Source organism: Desmodus rotundus, chromosome 10 (genome assembly GCF_022682495.2).
Source record: "Desmodus rotundus isolate HL8 chromosome 10, HLdesRot8A.1, whole genome shotgun sequence".
Classification (NCBI taxonomy): domain Eukaryota; kingdom Metazoa; phylum Chordata; class Mammalia; order Chiroptera; family Phyllostomidae; genus Desmodus; species Desmodus rotundus.
In genome coordinates, this window is record NC_071396.1 from 18,741,378 (window position 1) to 18,765,847 (window position 24,470).

Sequence of the window (24,470 nt, forward strand, 5' to 3'; positions counted from 1 at the left end):
ACTGACCTGAGGACAGCCCTGCGGGCCCTGCCGAAGCCACAGCAACTGGAATGTCAAAATGAGTCAAGGGGCGTAGGTGTCAGCTTGCACCCATGTGTCCTTAGTGCCTCTCAAGGGCACTGGGCCTCACCTGTCACAGCGAGATGAGCACCCTGAAGGGGCTGTGGGACTCTGGCACTGGAGGGATGTCTAATGCCTGGCAGGACAGAGCCCTTCCTCTCGTGGACAAAGAGGTTCCAAGTTGTCTTAGGCCACCGTGTGACAGTGAGAACAAGATTTCTTGCTAAGTGATTCCTCTTCCTCACCAGCCCGTCCAAACATCCTAACAGGAGCTTTGCAATGGGAAGTTATTTGAATCCACTACTCAAGCAAATTTTCAACTAGAAGGTCAACCTGGTATCTCCAGGGATAAAAAAGACTGAATTTTGTAGAGAATTTAAACACCCTCTAGTTAAGATCAAAGCAAGACTCACAGAAGTTTAAAGGCATCTTCAGGAGACTCCTCCTCCTAAGCAGCCCAGCCAAGGGCACCTTCTCCTACCATACCCAGTCTCGATGCTTACATTTAGTTCTTAACAAACCTTAACTGGTTTTAATAAAACCTTAAATTCAGGCAATGGCTGTTGGTTACTTGTTTTTTTCCCCCTCTTAAATAATATTAACTTGTCCTTATTGAATGTCACTGTTTCTGTCACTGGATAAAGGAGATGCATACAGCTGTGATCCTGGAGGTCTTCCAGTGGCTAAGAAGCTCCCTGTCACTGAATTAAAGCTCGTTTGGTTCTTATGAGCAACGTACGTGTCACTGACTGAGAGGAACTAAGATTCTTGTGCTTATTTTTATAACTAAATAACCAAACACACCAGCACATTGCACAGCCTTGAATGCGAAGTGAAAAGGCTGCAGCTCTTCAAAACGTTGACATTAAAGAGAAGAAAGACTTCAAAACAAAACCCAGGAATCCCACTGTTGAGTAATGGAGGCCCAATGCTCGGGGCTCGCGGTTATATTTAGGGTGAACATTCCACCCTCTTCTCTTCACTCATATGTGCTAGTGCCACACATACCTGCTTTCAAGGAGTCGGGGCCTGCACCGCGGGGCACACTATTTTATATGCACTCTGAGAACTGCACACACAGTTTGAGTTCTTATGTTAGGAAAGTTAAAAGGGACAGGGTCATTAATAAGTGAAGAGGAGCCCAGACTTAAATTCTGTATGTGATTCTTCTCTTGACTCTGTGAAGAGATAGGCATTGGATATACCCGGAATCATAAGAATGATTAAAAGTCACTACTTAACTTTTATGGGCAACACTTAAGAGCATCTCAAACTACTCATGAGAACTATTGCAGAGCACTGAATGGCTTGAGTTTCTTTCACCCCCCGTTTCATTTGCGAGTGTCGACAGGCAGCCAGACACCCCGCTGCAGGAGGCGGGAGAAGTTGGGCTACAGCGCAGACAGATGTGGCGACCAGCACACTGCTAAGAGGTTATTTGGGCTAAAAAAACTCTTGAAATAGGACAAATCTGCTAATGAAGGGGTAAGGAGCATGGGAATTTTAAAATATAACATAGTGAAATAAATGTTTATGTTGTCATTATGTGACAAGCTTTAACATTTGCAAAACTGCTAGTGATTATGACGAGGGGAAAGGAGTAGGGATGAAATTTTGCATTTATCAAAAGGGGACAAGGGTCTTTAGAGAAACTTGGAAAGACCACGGGGCAGCATCTCCTGGAAGGCGGCCATGGCCACCGGCTGCACCCCACACAGAGGGCACTGGTCGGTGGTGAAGAAGTGGGGCTGCCCTGACTCCTCCTTCAGAGCTGAGGCACCATTTCTCTTTGTTTCGGTTTCTGGACATGCAGTGCGGTCGCCACCTGCGCCTGGGGCCTGGTGGGCCACCTGTGCGAGCTGCGCTCTGGGACCCCTGCTGCGTCTCATGGTCCTGCAGGTGGACTACCTGTGCTGGGGCCAGGGTGCTGCAGGACAAGGCACACAGGGATCCCCCACCACCAAAGAACCAAAGCCAAAACAGTTCATCCTTTAGAAAAACAGGACGAATCCTATCCCAGACTCATCCAGTTTCACTCTCCCTAAATTCCGCACAGGACAGGAAGGCCAGGCCCGGGAGTCTTCCACTGTCCCACGCCTGCAGGCATCCGCCGCTGCACGTACTTGAGCTCCTGAGCGATGGCTGCGATCTGCTCCACGCGGTCCTGGTGCGCTGCCAGGTCGCTCTCGAAGGCCTCGTGCTTCCTCAGCAGGGCCCGCACCTCGGTCAGCGACGCCGACTCATAGTCTTTCTGCAGCAGGATCTGTTCTTTGCCTGCAAAGTTTGTCACAAGAGTGAGAACGCTCTGATGCCACACGGCAGCTTCTCGGTGACTGCCAAGTTCTCAGTGACCGTTAACGCAGAGAAGAGAGGGCAGAGAGCTGGGCAGAACACAGGCAGCAGCATCGCACCCGGGTTCGGGCGTCACTCTGCGGCCGATGAAAGCCCACGTCTCCCAATACAGGAGAAGCCAGTGGGCAGCATCCTAATAACAAATCTGCTTGTTCATGGTCCTGGTGACAAGGATGTGATTCTCCAGTGTGCCCCTCAGTTCCATTAGTAATTGTTAGCGCACAGTAACCTGGACTCGTCAGGCAACGCACTTGAACTCTGTCTGCTCACCCTAATTCTTTTTGTTTGAAAGCTTTACTTTCTGTGGTCAATGTAGTTTGTAGTTTCTTTCCCAATAAATTAGACAGTTCCTCTCTGAACATCTACCTATTTCCCCACAAATATTTCTTAAATCAAGCAACGGCTGTGGTTATACACAGACACGCATTCTTTCCCTGGTTGGTGACCTTTAAGAATTTAATTCTTTAAAGCTAGAAACAGAAAGCAAATGATCACATATTTAACAGTGACAGCCTAGCACTAAGAGCCAGAGACTGATTTAAATGCTTTATAAATGTGAACTCATTATATCTTCCTCCAAACTCTGTGTGTGGGGGGGTGTGCGTGGTTTCTGTCACGCCCACTGTGAAGAGGACGCCGAGGCACTGTGAAGAGGACACCAAGGCACTGAGAGGTGAGGACTCTCCTCAGAGGCACAGAGCTGACAGGTGACAAGGCTGGGGCTCCAGGTTGGGGCCTGTAAGTGTCTCGGGGGCAATCCCATCAGTCACACTCTGAGCAGGTGCCTGGGAGCCCCAGGATGAGGGCACCTCCCGCTCTGCGACAGGAAGGGGTCTGGCGCAGCAAACAGCAGCCCGCAGGTCATGGCAGGACCACAGTTCGTGGCTGCGGAACAGGACTGAGCAGAGCTGCGGGAGGGAGGAGGGACTGAGTGGCGTGGGCACGCTAAGAGTAGACAGTGCTACCTGCCTTCTTCCTTTCCAAGCAACTTTCTAAGTAGGAAATTATGCTGCTTTGTGGCATTTAATGAGCATCCTATCAGCAGAAGCCAGCCTGTCTGACCCACAGTTAAGGAAGGAACAGATACTTGTAGAACCAAGTAAAGAAAGTGCGGGGACAGAAGGAGGCCAGGCCCTGCGTAGGCAAGTGTGGGAAGAAGGCATTTCGACAGGTACATTATCTGCTTAATTAGAAAAGAAGAGGTTTAGTACAAGAGAGCAGAGTGGGGAGAGGCGAGGACCCCCTGCCTTCAGGGTCCCCGACGTCAGGATGGAGTGAGTAACTGCGCCTGTGGCTCTGGGCTGGGTTGCTCACCGTAGGCCCAGGTCTCGTGCGTGGATGCCTTCTGCCGGAACTTCTCAGCCAGGTGCTCCACGCGCTCCAGCCTCCGGATCTCGTTCAGCAGCCACTCCTCGTACCCCTTCTCCGCCTGCTCCAGCCTCTGCCAGGCCCCAGCGATGTCCTGGGGGTGAGGACAGGCCAGGCCTGGTGTCACACTCTGGCCTCGCAGGCACTCCTGTGAACCCCTCCACTGCGCGGTAGACACTGCCATCCTGTTTTCTTTCCCTTTCCTCACCTTCCCCCCATAAGCATTCAAATGTACCATCTTCTAAATGTCTACTTATCGCTAGGGCCTTTGAAAACTGGCATAGTTGTCCTCACGAGCGAACAAATGCCCGAGAATTCTCCAGATGTGGACAGCAGCTAACAGGGCTTTACTTTTCTGGCCAGAAGACGAGGACACCTCAGAGTGAGTCAGTTCACAACCACTCTGACTCAGTGACCGGGCTTGGCCAGCCAGTGGCCATCAGCTGTCTCCTAGACATCACACACGCGCTGGGTGCGAGCCAGAGACTCAATGTAAGAGGAACGACACCCAGCAAGTGCCTGTCCCCGTGCAGCCTTCACATGGACTGTGGAGAAAGACAGTCAATGATTAAGCCCATCTGTGTCAGACAGTGATGCGCTGTGATGGAAAAACAACACAGGACGGGGGGATGCTGAGAGCCCATGGGGGAAGGTCCTTCGGGCAGGATACTTAAAGAAGAGCCCTCCCATTTGGGGAGGTGGCCTCTGAGCTGAGACCTTGCGACAGAAAAGCCAGTTTGGGGCAGAAGTGGGGAGTGAGCGCTCGGGGCCCCAGGAGCAAGCTGAAGGCCTTGGGGATGTGCTCGTGTGGTGAGTGAGCGGCACGGCGGCCAGGAGGGGAGGGGGCTGAACACATCGGGATCTGGAGGCCAGAAGGATGAGTCTTCACCTTATTCTAAATATTCTGGGAAGTCACTGGAGGGATTTCAGAAGGAAGGAGACACACTCCGACTTACATTTCAGGAAGATGGTGGTGGTTGCTGTGAGCAGCATGAATTTTAGGGGGAAAAGAGAAAGAAGAGGCCATGAGAAGGTTAGTGTGGGGTCCAAGGAGAGAGGCTGGTGGCCTGGCCAGGGGGTGACGGCGAGTGCAGAGAAGGGGACAGATTTAAGATGTGATCTGGAAGTGGAGCCACTGGGACTGGGTAAGGGACTGGATGCAAAACAATTTCAGAAAGAGGGGGTCAGCAGTGACACCAGGGTCTGGGGCTTCACTAACAAAGAGAGCACTGAGGGGTACTCTGGGCTGCATGAGGTCTGAGGTGCTTTTGAGACATCCACGCAGATCCCTGCACCTAGAACTTGGAGCGTTCTGAGTTGGAGACTAAAATCTGGGTGCACAGGTGTCTGGGTGGCACTCAGAGCCATGGGCCTGGCAGGATCACCCAGGGGCCTGAGGACAGTGGACATGGCCAGCAGAACCCAGGAACCTCTGTGCATGGGCCAGGCAGAGGAGGCCAAGCTTAGGGCAGCGACAGAAGGACCCGTTGGTGAGGAAGAAAACAGAAAGTTGAAGGGCAGAAGAGTTTCAGGAAGGAGGCAATGGTGAACAGGCTCGCAGCTACAGGGAACAGAGAGCAAAGTGACTCTTGATCAGATGGTCAACATGGATGCTGTTGACTTGGGTGAGAACAGTCTCAGGGGAGGGGACAGAAGCCAGGTGACTGCGGCGTGAAGAGTGGAAAGAGCAGAGGGGCCGGAGGGGAGGGGTGTTGGTGGAGGGCCAAAAAGCAGTCTCTTAAGGACTCTTTCTAGATGTTCCACTGTGAAGGGCAGCTGAGCAATAGGATGCTCCATGGGGGCATGGAGTCACAGGGGCCTTACTTCTTGTTTGGTGGGTTCTAGAGGTCTCTGTGTGCCAATGCAAGGGACCTGGTAGAGGGAGGAAGATGGAACAGGGAAGGTGACAGTAGGGAACAGAGGCCACTGGGTCTAGGTGCTGGTAGACCGGGTAGGGACACTCGGCCAGGCATGCAGAGGGAGGAGAGGATGAGGCCGTTCATCAGAGTTTTTTAAGGGCCTGCCACCTGGGAGGCACCACACCAGCGCAGAGAGCGGTCAGAGCTGCGTGGCGGTGGGGAGGAGACACCAAGAATGAAGTGGTTGCAGGGCCGAAGCTCTGCTCCTGAACCGAGACCCCTCAGCGGCCCCTGGGAAGAGGCCCAGGCTACTCACCGACACCATCTTGCCCTCAGAGGGCATGAAGGCAGGCCGGTTGCTGATCCGCAGCTTGGTCTGCAGCGTGTTGAAGTTGATCTCCAGCTGGCACTTCTCCTGCACCTTTGGGGGCTTGTGCTTGCGGCGGTAGTCCCGGAAGTCCTCCAGCTTCTTCTGCATGGCCTGCATGGTCTTCTCGGGGGTCCTGTTCTCCAGCCAGGGGATCGTGCGGCGGATCCATTCCAAAAGCTGTGCCCAAAACACAGAAGTGCTGCTAAACACACCAGCAAACTGTCCCCACGTAAAAAAGACCTCACAATTAGGGATGGATTAACTCAAAGTTCCTACAACTGCAGAAGTGCGATGCCCCACTGAAGGGAGAGGAAAGGCACCTCTGAGCGTGGATGGACAGGTCAGCGTCCCGCCCACGGCCACCAGCGATCACCCAGCGACACCACACACCAGTCGAGAACTCAGAGTCAGCACGAGTCATGTTTTACAAATGTGTGACATTTACAGGAAACTCGGGGACCAGACATTAGCAGACAAATGCTGGATGGAGCTTTTAAACGAAAAAAATTAAAAAATAAATAAAATTAAAAATCACCTGACATGGCAAAATGTAGTATAATAAAATCAACGAAGAAGTGGGTTTCACTTAAGCTCCAACCTAATGAATTTATGTACTAGACTAATGTATTGTAAGTCTGGGACTGACTCAATGCCAAAGTATCTTTTGATTTGATGTCTAGTGAATACCTGAGGACAAGGTACATTCTCCTGAATTACTACCAAAGTCTTAGAAAGGACCTGCTGAAAAGCCACAAATAGTTTCCACTTAAGATCACTTGGAAAACGGCAGCAGACCATAAAATTTAGTTAAAGTGGTGATGTGTCCACGGCCTAAGGGTCTGCGGAGGAAAGGGCAGGATGTAATCGTTCTCCGTCCAGGCCGGGCTTCAGCCCCGAGTGCATCACTGGCACCAAACAACAGGCCAGACCGTCTCCTCCACCGCAGCAGGGAGAAAACAGAAGCTCGTCGTCAGATCGGAATAACTGGCATGTGTGTCCTGGTACTTTTCCCAGAACAGACTGCATACCGACTACGTGCAGTAAGGGCAAAGGTCATTTGGTGTGTGGCCTGCGTGATGGTGACCAAGTTCCATCTAAAGGGGCCCAGGCCATGGGTGACGAGGCTGCTGAGTTCCTACTGATGCTAAAACGGGAATGAAAGAGCCCAGGGGGAGTGCTGTCCTCACTAAGCACGTCACTGCTGCACACCAAGAAGGTCCTGTGCAGACACCAGGACGGAGGGCTCAGCCTCCCACATGTTTCCCTGTAGGGATTTACGCTGGAGGCTGAGCCACGTCTAGCAAGACTGGGTGCACTTCTCTGAGCTGGGTCACTGTGGACCGGGCCTCTGACCACGGAGTGCTGCCGCGGTGATGTCAGACCAGGAAGAAGTCACACAGTGCAATGTTGTCTCGGGGAACCCACCCCGGGAGGGGCCCAGCAGGAAATGATGCCATACTCTGCTTCTCAAACATGCAAACTGCCGCCCACTCTGGGCTGGTTGCAAAGCCCATCAGGAGTCCCTCAGTGCTGATAATTATGTGGTTACAGATGAACCACCTCTGAGTTCAACTGTATTTCCCTACTTTCATTCCTTCTGGGATGAAAAATGGAAAAAAAAACAATACTGACAACCCGTGTTCACCCTCTCGCCTCACCCTCTGGGTGGGTACGGACAGGCCCGAGGGTCACCGTTTCCTTTACCTCACTCGCTAGCCTCTCATATTCTTCCATCAGCCTCTCATTCTCTTGATTCACAGCAAGAACCTTACATATCCTGTTAGCTGCTGTCTCGGCCTGTAAAACACAATAGGTAAACACGACAGCTCTGTCGACGGGACACGCACACACACAGCTGAGCGTGGTGGGTGTGAGGGGGACGGAGGGAGGGGCCGTACATGGTGTGGAGTCGGGTGAGGGCGGATGAGACCGAGGGCATGAATCATTTCACACCTTTTTTACACTTTTCACACAGACTTACACGGCAGGCTGAATATACTGTAGGGAACAATGGGGAGATAACATTAGTCTGAACACAAGCTTTGTAAAACATCAAGCAAGTTAGTAACAGAAATATGTGGGTTGAGGAAACCAAAATCTCAGGTCCCTGAATGTCTGCCCCTGGAGCGTGCTGCTGACCTCGGGACCATGGGGCGAGAGCTCTCTGAATAACCTCCGCCTTTGAGAATCAAAGCGCAAATGACTGGTCCTGAACAGAGGAGTTTCTGTTCACTGCACGGAGTTCAGATGGGACCCTTCCCCAGAGCTGAGCCCGCCGTAACACTTTGCTCAACCTGCATGAGAAGTTGGTGAGGCAATAACTCTTCCTTCTGTGGAGGAAACCTCGGGCCTGGACTGGCAACGTGTCCCGAACCACGGTCACAGACTGAGTCAGGGAGAGCCACGTGCCGTCTGGGCTTCCAGGCCTACAGCCCGTCCTAAAGCCTCGCCTTTGACACCCGGTATGGGCCGATGTCCAGTTATCCTCACATCTTAAAGGGATCAGAGGAGAAATACAGCCTTTGTCCATCCCAGTCTACCATGGTTCTCCAGAGAGAGATATGTGAGGGGGCCAGAGACAGAAACAGAGAAAAAAAATGTATTTACCCACAGTGTCCACTCCTCAGGCTGTTTGTCTCAAGGAATGTGAATTTTGGGGGGTCTCTAACACTGTAATCTTTTCCCCATTCTAGTTAAAATGGGATTCATCTTGAAAGATGCTGGAAGCGACCCCGGAACAATGAAGGCAGCTTCTAGGGACTAGGGCCCGGGAGGCACTCACTCGCACAGGGGAGAGTCCCCTTTACTCCACCATTTGTTCCCAAAGCACAGTGTTTCCCACAGTTTACTAGCAAAATAATATCACAGAAGGAAGGCGGGGTGAGAACACTTCAGGAGCTGCCTAAAGTTAACGCTGTTGAAAAAAGAGCATTCACAGTTTGGAACTTGCCGTATTAGGTCATCACGAAACACGTAGAAAGATTCCAAGGTAAGATGTGAAGCACACACGCACACACACGCGCACACACCCGACGCCCATGCGCAGGGGCAGTGTGGCCCCGACGGACGCGTGGTGGGTACCTGCTCCGCGCCCGCGAAAGCATGGTAGAAACAGGACACGTACGTCATGATGGCCCTTTCGTCCGGTTTGGGGGTGTTCACAATGTCTGAGGGAGGGAAAAACAGCACAGAGAACACACACACACACGGAGAGCAGAAACCAGGGTGAACAAGGGAGGGGCAAGTTGGATTGCACCGCTCGATTTTCTGTGTCTCTCGGGCCCACAATCCCAAACCTCGGACAGGTGGTTCGTGAACGGCATGATTTAAACCAGTGTTTCCCCAGTCTTCACACTGAGGCCTCTTTTCCTCCCTCCCCTTGGTGGGCTTTTGAAATGCCGACAAGGCATTAGCACAGGAGCCACGGGCTATGGGTCAGAGTCAGAGCTTGTGGTCACTTCCCACTGGCTCGTGGGGCCCACGTCCTCCTGGCCACATCAGGTCACCCATGTGTCCCTTTGTGAGATGCTGGGAACAGGAGCTGAGCACAGAGCCCTGTCTCTCTGGCTGCTTCCCTGTCACACCCCACAGCTGCCCACACTCTGCTCTGTGAGCTGCTGCTGGTGTCACGATGGCGGTCCCCGGAGAAGCACAGCGGGTGAGGCCTCTGCACATACTCACCTTGCCATTTACAGAGGCCACCCAGGGCAACCAAACATCACGAGAGAAGGGTGTGCATGGCTTGTGCACGCTACGACCCTTGCTACCAGCTGTGTTCACTGCTGAATTGACCAACAGGAAGACAGAAACAGAACCACATGACACACACCCTTCCTCCTCCGACTGGGCAAAGCCACTTTCGCTGAATTGCTTTTCCACTTGACACGGAACTCAGTCACGGGACAGAATGAAGTTAAAAAGAACACACTTTGTAATTCCCTAAAGTGAAACCCAGTCTCTGGGTTTCCAGAGGATATTAATAGAAAGGACACGGGGTTGTGTAACAGTATGGAATCTTCTGGAAAACAAACATGAACAGCATGCTGGTACACAGACAGAAAGTAAGTTTCAAAGAAAACTAGACTTAAAAAAACCTACAACTGCCTCCTCAGAACCAGACGGGTCTCCTTCCTCACAGGAGGGGGGAGGGGAGAGAAAAAACAATTGAAAAGAAATGAAGATGCACAAGGTGAAGGTGGGCGGCAACTCGTGTTTGACGTCCTCACCCCTGTGCACCAGTGAGAGCGTGACAGTGACAGGAGCCATGAGTTGCTATGGCTCGCCCAGCAGGTCTGGGTGGGTTTACTAAGTCTGTGTGGAGAAAACAAGGCCACCGCTCCGTTTGACACGGGTGGGCTCTCGCTGAGCCGCCTCAGAGGAGTCAGAGCAACGAATCTTCCCTGTCGCCCCACACATTAATGCTGGGAAAACTCCAAACCAAAGAAGTCACACCTGCCTAGTCACTCCTGTGTGTACTTCTGAGAAGTGACAAGAGAAATCAAGGAATTGACAATCCCAGAGACGTCTGTCGCTGGGCACAAAGCAGCCCGGGGCCAGCCAAGACCCTCCGCAAGTCCACACAGGACGGGTCTACCTGCACGTCTGAACCTCGTGCCCACCTCAAAAAAGGTCTGTGGAGGAAAACAGGGAAGCAATGTTCATAAGCTTCTAAAACATGAAGACAGGATGAGGAAGCATTTCTCCAGTTTTCACCTCAGGTTACAGTTCCGATTAACCACCAGACAATTCCCACCTGGGGTTCAGGTCAACAGCAGCAGGTGGGGCCAGTGACCTGAGGAGGGGACCAGGGCACAACATGACAATAAAAGGTGGCAGGAATAAGACAAGTTAACGTGATGCTGTGCCGACGTAAGTACGTGCGTTGGCCGCTAACATGGAGGCGTCTGCTGGGTTGGTAGCTACATCTCAGTATCCCCACACCCCACTTGTTAAGAAGATCGTATGAGAAATTACTCTACAAAGGAATTAGCATAGTTTGTAAGACTTTCTCGAAACCATTCAAAAGGAAGGATGAAGAAAAGTAGCGGAAGACTGAGGAGTGTCACAGGGAGAAGGAAACATCCCATCAAGAGCAAAGGATAAAGGGAGCAGACGTGTGCCCCAACCAGGGCTCGGGGACCAGGGGAAACCAAAGCACCGAGTGTGACAGTGATCCTGGCCCCCCCGACTTCGGTGTGTCGGGGAGGCGTGGGTGAACTGCAAGGTGAGTGTGCTCAGGGCACCAGGTGTGTCCTCACTTTGGTGTCCTAGCCATTAACTTGAGTGAGCTAACTCTGGGTAGTTGTCTACTGTGAGGCACAGTCAAAGGAGAGACCACACACGCGCAAACTTAGGGAGGACTGATGGAGAAAAAGTGACAGGAACGTGTCTCAGCTGCTAGTGCATGGTTTTATTGACTTGCTCCTCTGACGAGTTGTGAAGAAACCGTAAGTAGAACTCTGAAGGGTATGTTCAAGTGTTAACACCAGTAATACAGGTGTTTGATAATGGTTAAATTAATAAATAGGTAAAGTTAGAATCCTAATTGAAAGATCAACGTTATGTCCCCCAAAAGTCACGGTGAAGTCCTACCCCCAGTTCCTGTGAACATGACCTTATCTGCTTATGTACAGGTTAAGATGAGGTCGTGTTGGAGCAGGGCGGGCTCTTACTCCATTGTGACAAGTGTCCGTACAAGAAGAGGGAAGGAGGTACAGAGACAGACACAGAGGGAAGATGGCCACGTCGAGACAGAGACCAAGCGGAGCCACCACCAGCCAGGTGAGGCCTGGGGCTTCATGGAACTGTAAGAAGCCAGGAAGGATCCTCTCCTGAGGCTTTGGGGGCAGCATGGCCCTGCCAACCCCTCGGTTTTGACTAGAGCCTACAGAACTGTAAGAGAATCGATTTCTGTTGTTTTAAGCTACCCAGTTTGTGGTAACCTGTTACAGCAACCATAACACAATCACCAAAACTGAGGAGGAACAGAAAATGGACCATTGACTATAATCAAGTTCTTTGCTCTTCCCAACAATACAATTAGTGGAAGCAATGGACCATTTGGGAATAATACTCATAACAAACACAGTGACAGAGGTTCCTGGACGCCAGGACCCCACCTTACATGTCTCATTATGCCCTGCAGTACCCAGGGTCCTGTTCACACTCAGTGCTCAATCAGTGTCTGCTGAGTGACGAGCGAATGAGTGAAGTGAATGGGTGTTCTCCACATCGGTGCTTTAAAGGGAGTGCTGTAGGCACAGCTCACAAATGCATCCGTGTAAGGGGCACAAAAGGCACTTGAAACTATTCCCTGCATGAATGATGGCTAAATTGCAAAATATTTAGAAGTTCTTTCACATCTAACTGAACAAAATTTAACTTAGACCAATAAAAGTAAAATGTGATAGTTTGAGAGGTACAACCTACGTTTTCATTCCGTATCTTCTAGTTGGAAGGAAGGACTTTTCCCTTGTGGAGTCTTAAGTACTTCGTAAGAAAATTATTTACTAAAGTTGTCTTGATGTGGCAGGGAAATTCAGGTTGTTAAAAAATTAAAACATGAACTTTTTCTTTGAAAATCACAAACTAAAGCATCCTGTTTCTTTGTCAAAGCTGAACATCTTACCAAATCCTTTCACTATAGTTTTGCTGGCTTGTGTGTGTGTGTGTGTGGTGTGTGCAGAATTTTAAAAAATAATTTATGAACGAGCTACACAGGAAACCCTCTAATACTCCCTGAGGAATCTTAAGTGCTTCAGATGTGGCCTGACCGGGAAGCCTGGCGAGCCCTGTGCGTGGCCACCGCATGCAGCCCGGACTTTATGAGAGTCAGCAACACAGGTCGCCTCACCTTCAGCATCCAACATTTTGGGAATATCCAGATGCTTCTCTGCGATCTCCATGGCCAGGTTAATATTGCCTATTGGGTCATCCTGCGTGAAAGACGGCATCGTCAGTTTTTCAAAATGTACTTTTGAACAAGACATGCAAATAATGTCTTCTATATACCCCGCTTTGGGGAAGAGAGCTTCCCTTCCACACAAAACCGTAATAGTATAAATGATTCTTCTTCTTCTCGCTTCCCAATCACTCCAAACATTTAGAAGAACATCAAAAATTATACAAAAATCACACAATCCATGCACCATGCAATTCACAACATGGGAGCAAAGGTTCGAGAGAACAAAGGCTTTGCAGGCGGGAGGAACGTGGCCGGGCCTTTTCTCTGGGCAGGATCTGGAAGGTGAGCACAGAGAATGAGTCCGACACCCTGGTTTTAAATGCGAGAGAGCAAAGGGGTAAAGAGGAGGAAGCGCGCCGCCAGGTGAGTGCCCGCTCACGATGAATGTTACCAAATGGCTCAACGAGCAAAGTCACGTTTCTGCATGTTAGAGATGAGAAGACATTACACAGACTTGAAATTGCAAATGAAAACTGTGAAGAAAGTTTTCTTCTTAAGATTGCATTTATCTTACACTGTAAAAACTGATTATATATACAGGGTCTGGCAGAAGTAAGGCTTGCTTGAGTGTGGTTGCTAGGGTAATAATGTGGGTGTAATAATTTATAGGTTTGATTTGAGCATTTCACCTAAAATGTCATATGGTGTGCTTGAGTGTGATATTGTAATGTTACAGAATTGTGTGCTTATGATTTTATAATAAAGGATTTTGTAATAAAAAGGGGGTGTTATTTGTGCCAGACCCTGTATATAATGCAACAAAATAAATTTAACCAAAGGTATAGAAGTAAAATACTGAAAGGCTAAAAGACTTCACATTTCTTGTTTTGACCCATTAAAGAGATTGAACCCTACGAATCTGGGATAGGGAGGGGGCGTAAGAAAGAAAAATCAAAACGAAAAGCTGTGTTAGTCCAGGAATGGCTTTGATGAATTTGAACATCAGAGCCATTTAAACACGTTAGAAACTGCAATGCTTTGCAACAAGCACATTCACTGTAATATGGTTAAACATTTCAAAAGTGCAGGCTTCAAAAACACAGTCACAGCATTCAAGGAGGAAGCCAAAGTAAGCTTCCCGCCTCGCAGAACATCTAGTTATTTCAGGCAAAAAGCTATTTCAACTAGACATTGTTAGACAAAGCCCAGGAGCATGTCACAGAAAGCAGCCACGCCAAACAGGGAGTCCCACGGGCTGCTTTATGCACATGTTCAGAAAGCCACAGCGCTGCGCAAAGGTTTCCTTCTCTGCGTCTTTAACATAAAAGAACTTCAGCATTAAAAACAGGGAGGAGCGACTCTGAGGTTTGTGAAAGTTATCTCGCTTAGACTGCAGCTCACACAGACACTGTGGCAATGAAGCGTTTTCTTGGCCCGGCACCTGGCCATGTGACCTTGGGCAGATTACTGAATTCCTCACTTTCTTCATCTGTAAAACTGGGATAATAGTAATGCCTAGTTCATGCATACAGTATATTATATTTTGCTGTACATTATGAAGTTGAATATATGTGTAATAGACATATAATACTTATTAATGTGCATTGATATTCATGTACATGTGTATAAACACAGTACTGTGTTATAAACCACACACGTTGATACATGCATACATATATGATAAACATGTATGCATTTATTTATCACAGTGTCTTATCTAGAGATATATAAGCATTACCTGCTACTGTTATCATTTTTTTACCCATCATAGATGGCCCAGTAGCATAAGTCTGTTCACCTTTTGTAATAAAAACTGACCATTATAAACTGTTACTGAAACTAGGCCTGTCTAGTACAGTCCCCTCATTTTGCAAATGAAATAAAGATTAATTGATAAAATTTATACACTGTCTGTATGTATGAAACATTCCAAAAGCCCAGGGATAAAATACACACTTTGAAAAGTTGAGAAACTCTGGTGGCTCCATCCCCTTAGGCCACCTCCTTCCTTCACAGAGCGGTGGCACCAGGCTCAGGCGTGGGGGTGAGTGGGCAACAGCTAACACGCGGAGACAGCCAGGGCGCTGCCAGCAACCACCCACGCCACGCAGGTGAGGGCAGCATGCACTGCGACGTGAGGGGCCAGCTAAGCACACCAGCAACCGAGACCTGGGCCCTGCCGGCCGCGTGGGGGACTGCAGTGGGGGACCTCGGGGAGGGGGGGCGCACCCTCGGGCTCAAACCTTCGCACAGCGTTACTTCTAGGGCAGCAGAGACTATCCACCATGGGTGGACGGGCACGGATTTCTTTTTTCCAGCAGAGATTACATTTTTACACTTCTTTCAAAGGAAAAGCTCCAAGACTACTTGAAACTTAAGCTCGCTAAAGTTTAAGCCTGAAGGGAGAATTAAGATTTCCTAAATTGAGTTTCCTGAAGTGAGCAAAGCCCCCCCAAATCCTCAAACTTCTTTCTGAAGCTGTGACTAATATCTGCATCAACAGCAAGATAATTAAGACATGTCCCTTGTGTGACACGTTAATCAATTCTGGGTAGATTAGTCTGCAACTCGGTCCTTCAGAAAAGGCAAGGGGTCTTGAGCAAGAAGGCTGGGAGGGTCTGAACCTCACCCCCCAGCGCCAAAACACATGCTTCGCACAGCGTTACTGCCGAAGATGTCCTTGGCAGCTGTCCCGCCGTCCCCTTCCCATATTCACAGTCTAGGAATGCAATGTCTCTAACAAGCATGCATGAAGCCTCCCGGTAAAAGTCAAACCTAATCAATAGCAGCTTAATTTGGGCAAAAGGGGTGACTGGCTTGGGCTGTCCTGTCCTCGTGCTGACAGGGGAGCTTCTCTGCTGCCCTGCCAGTGTTCGGTGAGCCAGGCCGAGGGCTGCCTGGGCGCACGCAGAGCTCAGTGCTGATGTGCTCATTTAGGGACCACATGCAGGCAGACCGGACAAGCGGACCCAATGACCTTGTTCAGCTTTGAGTAGTCAATGAGGTCGGGCCGGTGCCGGTGGATGAGTGCACAGAGTCCGAGGCCATCCTTCCAGCTGCGCCACGTCGGGAAGAACGGGACATGAGTTAGTGCAGAGAAAGCCACAGCGTCTGCACTGCTCAGATGGTGGCCTGAAATCCAGGCCGCTTGGCCCCTGACTGCTTTCCGTCCGACTTCACGCTCAAAAGGCCCCGGACCTCCCTCCCTCCCCAGCCAGTGGCCTTGTGCCCCTCTTCCTTGAACACTTGTCTTCTTCCTGGGGTCACCAAGGACTGCCACCCCCTTGATGTCCACTTTCCATCTTCAACTTCAGGCCCCCTCATGCCTGGGCCTCCTCCCAGTCTCCCTCCCCCTGTCAGGTTCGGTGCTGGGAGCACTGTCAGTGACCAGAGGAAAGATGTCTCTTGGTAGCTGTCCCGCTGTCCTCTTCTGCCACTGCCCCTCCAGTCCCGATTGCCCCCTCCCCCTCCAGTCGCCCTTCTGGACCCAGAGTTGGCCCACTCACCCCGCACAAGGATGCCAACCTCAAATGCCCAGCACACACATTCCACCGTGAGTTCTCACACCCCTCAGGGCCACTCTTAGCTCCCAGGTAACCACTGTCTTTCCTCGCAATGAAATTTTTCTAAAAGGGCAAAGACATGTGGGTATATAAGGGACTCAGCAAAGAGGCCGTGGGTGTCAGTCTGCTTCCCTTGGACACCAGCACTACCCATTCCCAGCTACAGCAGGCCGGGGTGACCAGCAGGTCCCCTGACAGCTGGGCCAGGCATCTGCTCCTCAAATGGTTGGGGGAAAGGAGCGGGGGGGGGCCACACTGCCACAGTGCTTGAGCCACTCTCGGTGGAAGAAGAGAAGGAAGGTGCATGGGAAGCATATCTGGGGCCTCTGACACTGACCCTGGCCCCACCCTCCACCGAGCACGTGCAGGGCCACCTTTGCACCTCAAGGTCCGGCTCAGGGCCAGGCGCCTGGTAGATGCTCGCACAGTACTTGTGGGCCCAGAGGAATCTCCCCAAGTTTCTGTGTGTCTCATGCTTGTCCTCCATCTCTCTGATACTCTATTTTCAGGCTGACCTCTGTACAGAGGGTGAGAAACTAAACCACTCACATGTAAGAGCCACAGAAGATCTGCCGGAGGAAAGAGACCAAAGCAAGGGACAAAATCATTGTTTCAGACTATGTCTGGATTTCCTTCATCCAGTTGTCTCTAATTCTTAAAACATGATTCTCCTATTTCTCCTGAATCCCAGTGCACGAAGCTGATCCAAGGCAGACGGCTCAGCGTGGGGTGGGCCATGGGGTCCTCAGACTCTGCTGCAGTCTCCCCTCCCACTAAGAAGTAATCCCTGCCACCATTTCCCAGTGCCAGGTGAGCTCCAGGGAAGGTGGCTTCCTACACCCTCACCTTCTGAAGACCCAGTCTGGCGCCACGTAAAACTCACTTGTAACCACAGAACTGTCTCACTAGAAGCTCTCACCTTAACCATGTCTTCCTGAGAAACCCTGAGAATGAAAAATCCGACAGCTGTGGTCCTGCTACAAACATAAAGGCCTCTCAGGCAAGAGGAGAAAATGTGAGTGTGAATGCACATTGCCCCGGCCATCGGGATCCCAGTGAGAAGGGGAGGCCTGGCGTGCTTACCTGGTGTGGAAGTTCTGAATGTTAACGTTTCTGTAAGGAGCGGTCTTCCTCTGGCACCACAGCAGCAGGCCTTCCTTGGCAGAGGTTTCTGGAAAGACAGCCAAGAAAAGTGTCTGCAGGGACACACTTACCACTTCATTCGCAAGACATCAGCCACTCTGCCAGGGGGCCCACACCTCCCACGCCTTCTCTTCTCCTAGTTTCTGCAGGAGGGTGGGAGCTGAAGCCCTGTGCCCAGTGACCGACTTATGGTGACTCTTAGGGATTCAAAAAGGACACTGCAGGCACAACCACAAGTTATGACACAAAACACATGAAACTTACCTTTTAGATGAAAATATAAAAACATATAGTTTATGACTCAACTGTCATTCACCTCATTTACAATTTACATGCTTAGATAAATGAAATCCACAAAGGCCACTATATCTAAAATGTATACCCTTACCCAGAAATCTTATAATACTTATAGATTTTATTGGTAAATTTGAGTTTCGACCAGGTGGACACCCCATACCGAGCCCTGGGGTACCAGGAAGCTGTGCTGGGGGATGTCCACTGCCTGGGTGAAGAGCAGGCACTGCAGTCCCAGCTGCCCCACACTGCCCTCCACACAGGCCACACTTCCTCAGGCTGCCCCAGCCACAGACCAGCAAGAGAGGGCACCTTCCTGTCACGTGGGAGGCTCCTCTGAGAGCAACGCAGGCTTAAGGACCCCCCAGTGCCCTGGGGACAGCACTGTGGAACGGGGCTCTTTGTCCCCGGCCTGCCCGCCCTTCTGCCGCACAGGGGTCAGCCAGGGGTTATGGCCTGAAGGCTCTCTGCCATTGCCTGCTCTCCCTCTTCACCATCCACAGACACTTCCCCAACACCTCTCGTGCACTTCTGTGTGCACCCCTAGATGCATGTTTTGGAGCCCTAACCCCCAGTGCGATGGTATTTGGAGATGTAGCCTCTGGAGGCAACAGGGTTGGATGAGGCCGTGAGGGTGGGGCCCTCACGATAGGAGTAGTGGCCTCTGAAGAAGAGGAATCAGAGTACACGAATGCACGTGCTGTCCGTCTGTCTGTCTGTCTGCTATGTGAAGACACAGCAAGAAGGCAGCCATCTACAGGCCCGTAGAGGGCCTTCGGCAGAAACTGACTTAGCTGGCACCTGATGTTGGACTTCAGCCTCCAGGGCCGTGAGAAGATAAGTTCCTGCTGTGGAAGCCACTCTGCGAAATACCGCCTCAGCCTTTGCCTCTGGGCGCCCACAGCTACACACACCAAACGGCCCCTGAAAGCCACGTACAGAACCTAGGATTCTACTCCTGGTTAACTTCTACTAGTGTAGAAAGTCCCGGTGAGCACGTGGACTCTCTGGTCTTTCGTTTTAGTAGGGGCTTGAAGTTGATTTTTTCAAATCAAAATTAAGTATTCCATAATTATTTATCTTAAATGTCCTTCTAGTTCAGATTTTTCTTTGACCCATAACCCAGTTGAAATAAACACACTCCCAAAGTTTCATGTGCTATAAGATTAATTTGAATGACTCCTATTCATGTCTCTTGCCTAGCAAATCCTTGTTAAGAAAAAGATGAAGACTTTATTACTATATGAATGGATACAGGTGTTGAAATATGAAACTCCATAGCTAGCTGTTTTGCTATATGTAGCTGCCTGCCTTTGGGTTCTACCCAATGTAATTAATAAGAAAAGGCACATCAGAGGAAATAAAACTATATTTTTAGAGTTTAAATGGAAATCATGTTAGAAAAGGACACAGATGTAAAGCAGATCAATGAAATCTTGTAACTGCTACTGAAGTTGAGACTCACGAGTCAGTGAGTTTCACCTAAGTTCTTTCTGTCCGACGGCTCTGAACACTGAGGCTCTCGGCATGGAACGAAGTTCTCTCCCCACTTAACTGGCAGCTCTCATCGAAGCTGACTCTCTCCCAAGCCCATTTCCAGGCTTTCAGCAAAGGTCAACAAACCTGTGCCAAGTCTGTCCCTGCCCGTGGGACACCCCGCTGCCCGCAGTGCAGGTGAAACCTGAAACACGGCCATTTGGCGCAGGCACGTCCACACACAAAACCCTGACTGCGGGTGTAAAAGCACACGATAAACAGGTCGTGTTGTTTGTTATTCCATTGTGAGTGTGACGCACCAGGAGCCCCCCGCGTGTGCACCTGACTGCCCTCGCCAACTGATAACGTTCACCTCCCGTTTGCTTCTGGGACGAGGCCCACCACTCTGGTACAGGAGACTGGCTCCTCAAAGAATTCAGCGGTAACAACATCTCTGTCCACATAATATGCATCATGAAAACCAGTTAAGATGATTTTACTACAGACTTGCAGAAATTAAATGAGGTTGTTGAGAAATGACTTCATAAAGTAAGAAGAGTAAAAACCTAAGTTAGCACACTAACATCATCTACTGTGCTGGACACTGAAAGACATCTGATTCAAGCGGTTTAGGCACTTGCTAATGAAATGATCACTTTTGACTGTTTAATTTCAGCAGCTTCTGAAAAGCAGGTTAATATATCTGTATAGGATGACCATTCACAAAAGACTGTGGTTTGATTAATTATTAGTAATAATGTGGGGGAAACTCTCTAACGGATAATACCATTCATAGCTCCACCTGAAACAGAATTAAGTTTTCAAATCATATCACCACAATATGTAACCAATCAGAAAAAACCCAAGGTCAAGTTCACCCCTGTAAAAAAGGACCTGCTACTCTAGCAAAGGCAAGAGTGTGAACAAGATTTTTTTTTTTTAAATATATTTATTGATTATGCTATTACAGTTGTCCCATTTCCCCCCCCACTCCACTCCATCCTGCCCACCCCCCTCCCTCCCACATTCCCCCCCTATAGTTCATGTCCATAGGTCATACTTATAAGTTCTTTGGCTTCTACATTTCCTACACTATTTTTACCCTCCCCCTGTCTATTTTCCACCTATCATCTATGCTACTTATTCTCTGTACCTTCCCCCCCTCACCCCCTCCCACTCCCTTAATGACAACCCTCATGTTCTAGTTGTTTGCCTAGTTTGCTCTCGTTTTTGTTTTATGTGTGGCCGTTAATAACTGTGAGTTTGCTCTCATTTTTACTGTTCCTAATTTTGATCTTCTTTTTCTTAGGTAACTCCCTTTAACATTTCATATAATAAGGGCTTGGTGATGATGAACTTCTTTAACTTGACCTTATCTGAAAAGCACTTTATCTTCCCTTCCATTCTAAGTGATAGCTTTGCTGGATACAGTAATCTTGGATGTAGATCCTTGCGTTTAATCTTGGGTAATGTAATTATGATGTGCCTTGGCGTGTTCCTCCTTGGGTCCAGCTTCTTTGGGACTCTTTGAGCTTCCTGGACTTCCTGGAAGTCTATTTCCTTTGCCAGATTAGGGAAGTTCTCCTTCATTATTTGTTCAAATAAGTTTTCAATTTTTTGTTCTTCCTCTTCTCCTTCTGGCACCCCTATAATTCGGATGTTGGAACGTTTCAAGGCGTCCGGGAGGTTCCTAAGCCTCTCCTCATTTTTCCAAGTTCTTGTTTCTTCATTCTTTTCTGGTTGGATGTTTGTTTCTTCCTTCTGGTCCACACCATTGATTTGAGTCCCAGTTTCCTTCGCATCACTATTGGTTCCCTGTACATTTTCCTTTGTTTCTCTTAGCATAGGCTTCATTTTTTCATCTGTTTTTCGAATAGATTCAACCAAGTCTGTGAGCATATTGATAACCAGTGCTTTGAACTGTGCATCGGATAGGTTGGCTATCTCTTCGTTGCTTAGTTGTATTTTTTCTGGAGCTTTGAAGTGTTCTGTCATCTGGGCCATTTTTTTTTTTTTTTGTCTTGGCGTGTCTGTTACTTTAAGGGGCGGAGCCTTAGGTGTTCCCAGGGGTGGGGTAATGCTGGTTGCTGCGCTGTGACGCTGTACGTGGGGGAGGGGCCGAGTGGGAGCAATGGCGCCCGCCTCACTCTCCTCCGGATTTCAATCTTTCACTCCGCTACCCACAATCAAACTGGGCCACTCTGGTGCTGGTTTCCGAGTAAGTGGGCCTGTGCACACTCTAGGCCCCTGTGGGTCTCTCCAACAACCTCTCCTGTGAGGCTAGGAGTCTCTCCTGCTGCCGCCCCAACCCCCACGGGCGTTTTCAATCAGAGGTTTGAGGCTTTATTTCTCCCGTGCTGGAGCCCTGGGTTAAGCGGTCTGCTTCGCTCCCCGCCGTTCGTCCCGGTTTATCTGTGCACGAATGTGGGGCCGCGGGGTGCTACCCGCTGCTCTGCCTGTCCCGATCTCTGCCACTCTGAGTCCGGCCCTCTGCGTTTATCTGTGCAAATGTGGGGCCGCAGGGTCTGCTAGTGCTCGGACTGCCTGCGCCATTTGTCCCACACTCCGCCAGTCTCAGTCCCGCCACAGCCACGCGAGTCCTCTCCACCCCGGTGCCCGTCTCCGCCCCTCCTATCAGTCTGGATGAATGTTTATTTTCTATTTTCTTGGTGTTGGTCCCCCTTGCTGTTCGATTCTCTGTCAGTTCTGGTTGTGCGAGGAGGCACAGTGTGTCTACCTACGCCGCCATCTTGGTTCTCTTGAACAAGATTTTTTAAATTGGCATCTGTTCTTTAAAGTAGGTTCAGCTATTTAAGTGTTTAAATTTAGAAGTATACCAAATGTATAAATTATTATAAGTTACTCCTTTGCAGGAACTTTTAAGAAGCATCTTGTTATTTTCATTAGCATGACAGGAGTGTACTTTAATAAATGTATATCATCTGAAGTTTTCCAACTCAAACTATTTATTAATTCGAGCTGGCTGAGACTGAATTATGGAGGTTTCAGTATCCTCACCTCTTTGCTTTTCAGGTGACATAAGTGGAAATTCAGGGCTGGATGGGAATAATCTAAGTGCATCGGGAACTCCTTAAGGGCAAGCATCATAGGCTTCCTGTCATCTGGCGAACAGTAGGGGGCAAATTGCTGATTTTCATTGTGTGTTGCTTGGTAACTAAAGTCCCTTAAAAAGAGCAGCCTCAGAGGGTCCTCAGTTCTAGGCGGAATTACAAATGCTGGCCCCACCCTCACCCTCCAGGTACCTGGCTACCTGCTAGGTGACAAAGTCAGGGCAGGCTGAGCAAACAATTCAAACCACCCTTAAATATGTTCAGCTATACATTTTGTAACTTGAGACCTTAATAGGCAATTTTCTAATTCTAAGCAGGTCAATTTCACCGTTTTCAACAGTGCTGAATTCATCAAAAATATTTAGGAGCACAGTGGATATAAGACAAGAGATTTCCACCTTCAGTTGTAGCACCAAGCACTGGGGCTCTAGTACAAGGAAGGAAAGAAGGAGGGAGGAAGAATAATGAACAAACTTGGATTTCAATTAATCATGTTTTGCACCTGAAAATCAGTGTCTCAGCTGTAAATCTACAGAATTCTGTTCCACTTGTGAATGTATTAGTATAATAAGCAATAAAGAAGCTCAAAAAAGTGTTCATCTGAAAAAGCGACTTCTGTTCGGAACACAATCACATCTCTTCCAAAGTGGCTCCGCCCCCAGGACTGAGACACCAGGGCCAGGATCCTCCCCGCCAAATGGAAAGCTGTGAGGAACCAGTTTGCAGAACTTTCATTCAGTCACGGAAGTGACTGTTTAGTTTCATAAAAGCACGTTCAAATTCTAATTTGCAAGCTCAGTTTACACGTCACTGTGTCTCAATATAGCCAGATTTTTCACCACGTCTCTTACCTTCGACTGAGATGTCCTGAATAGCGAAGCGGAGGATGATGGTCCAGATCATGCCCAGGGTCATCTTCACGTTACCGTCCACGATCTCTTTAGGGAGGAAAACCAACAGCAGATTAGTGTGAAGATACCAACGCAGTACGCAACGCTTTCCTGGAAGCTATGTTTTCCTTAAGTTTTGACCTCAGAGCTACTGGAAAAAATACATATGGAAGGACAGTTTTTTGTCTTCATAAGTGTCACAGTGTGTCTAGTTACAAACATGGTACTCATAACCAAATTCTCCTGTTTAAATGAATTCTGAGTTAATAACAAGCACAAATCTTTATATGCATCATCGGTGAAAGCAACCCATGAGTTCCCCAAGTTTAAAGACTACATGAGCTAAGGCTCAAAATGCAGTTGTATCCCCTCATCCTTGGGGGTACATTCCAAGACCCCCAGTAGATGACTGACACCGAGGACGGCACTGAACCGTGTACATACTGTGTTTTCTCCTACACCCACACACCTGCCCACCTAAAGGAAGCACACATGGCTTCTCTTTGGTGTATCTGTATTGCCAGCACCACTGCTCCCTGCTTTGGGGTTGTGATTAAGAAAGTAACAGTGACTTGAACACAAGCCCTGGATATCGCCACAGTGGATCCAATATCCGCCGGGCTACTAAGTGATTAATGGGCGAGGAGCACATACAGCGTGGAGCCGAGGGACAAAGTGGTGATTCACATCCCAGGATGGAGTAGGACAGGCCACAATTTGATCACACTACTCAGAGTGAGTAGTGCACAATTTAAAAACTTAGGTACTGTTTATTTCTGGAATTTACTATCTTTGGCCTATGGTTGACTATGGGTAACTGAAACCATGGAAAGCAAAACAGCCAACATGGGGGGACCACTGTGATAAAATACAGAGAACACAGACTCATCGTCACCCTGGTCCTTCTTCCAGCCCCAGCTGGCAGGGTCATGGGGCAGCTGTGTACAGTGGCAGGCAGGGACTCCCAGTCCCCCACAGAGAAGGAAGAGGCCACGTTCCTTCCCAGTTATGAGTTCTCACTGAGAGCCGATGGGACGTTTATGGTCCTTCTCACTCCTATAACAGGTCTGGAGTGGATGGCATTATATCAGACTGTTCTGTGCAAATAATCCTGGAGCCT

At 49.3% G+C, this 24,470-nt stretch overlaps 1 protein-coding gene across 1 annotated transcript in view; it reads right to left on the minus strand.

The window, feature by feature from the left end:
* ACTN2 (actinin alpha 2) overlaps positions 1–24,470 on the minus strand; it is a 67,237-nt gene that overhangs the window by 15,695 nt on the left and 27,072 nt on the right. The window contains exons 4-12 of the mRNA XM_024561870.4: positions 23,312–23,398; positions 17,560–17,647; positions 15,891–15,969; positions 12,863–12,944; positions 9,091–9,176; positions 7,714–7,806; positions 5,956–6,186; positions 3,727–3,874; positions 2,184–2,334 (exon numbers count right to left, since the gene is read on the minus strand). Of these exons, the coding sequence (XP_024417638.1) occupies positions 2,184–2,334; positions 3,727–3,874; positions 5,956–6,186; positions 7,714–7,806; positions 9,091–9,176; positions 12,863–12,944; positions 15,891–15,969; positions 17,560–17,647; positions 23,312–23,398 (1,045 nt within the window). The remainder of the gene's footprint in view (positions 1–2,183; positions 2,335–3,726; positions 3,875–5,955; positions 6,187–7,713; positions 7,807–9,090; positions 9,177–12,862; positions 12,945–15,890; positions 15,970–17,559; positions 17,648–23,311; positions 23,399–24,470) is intronic.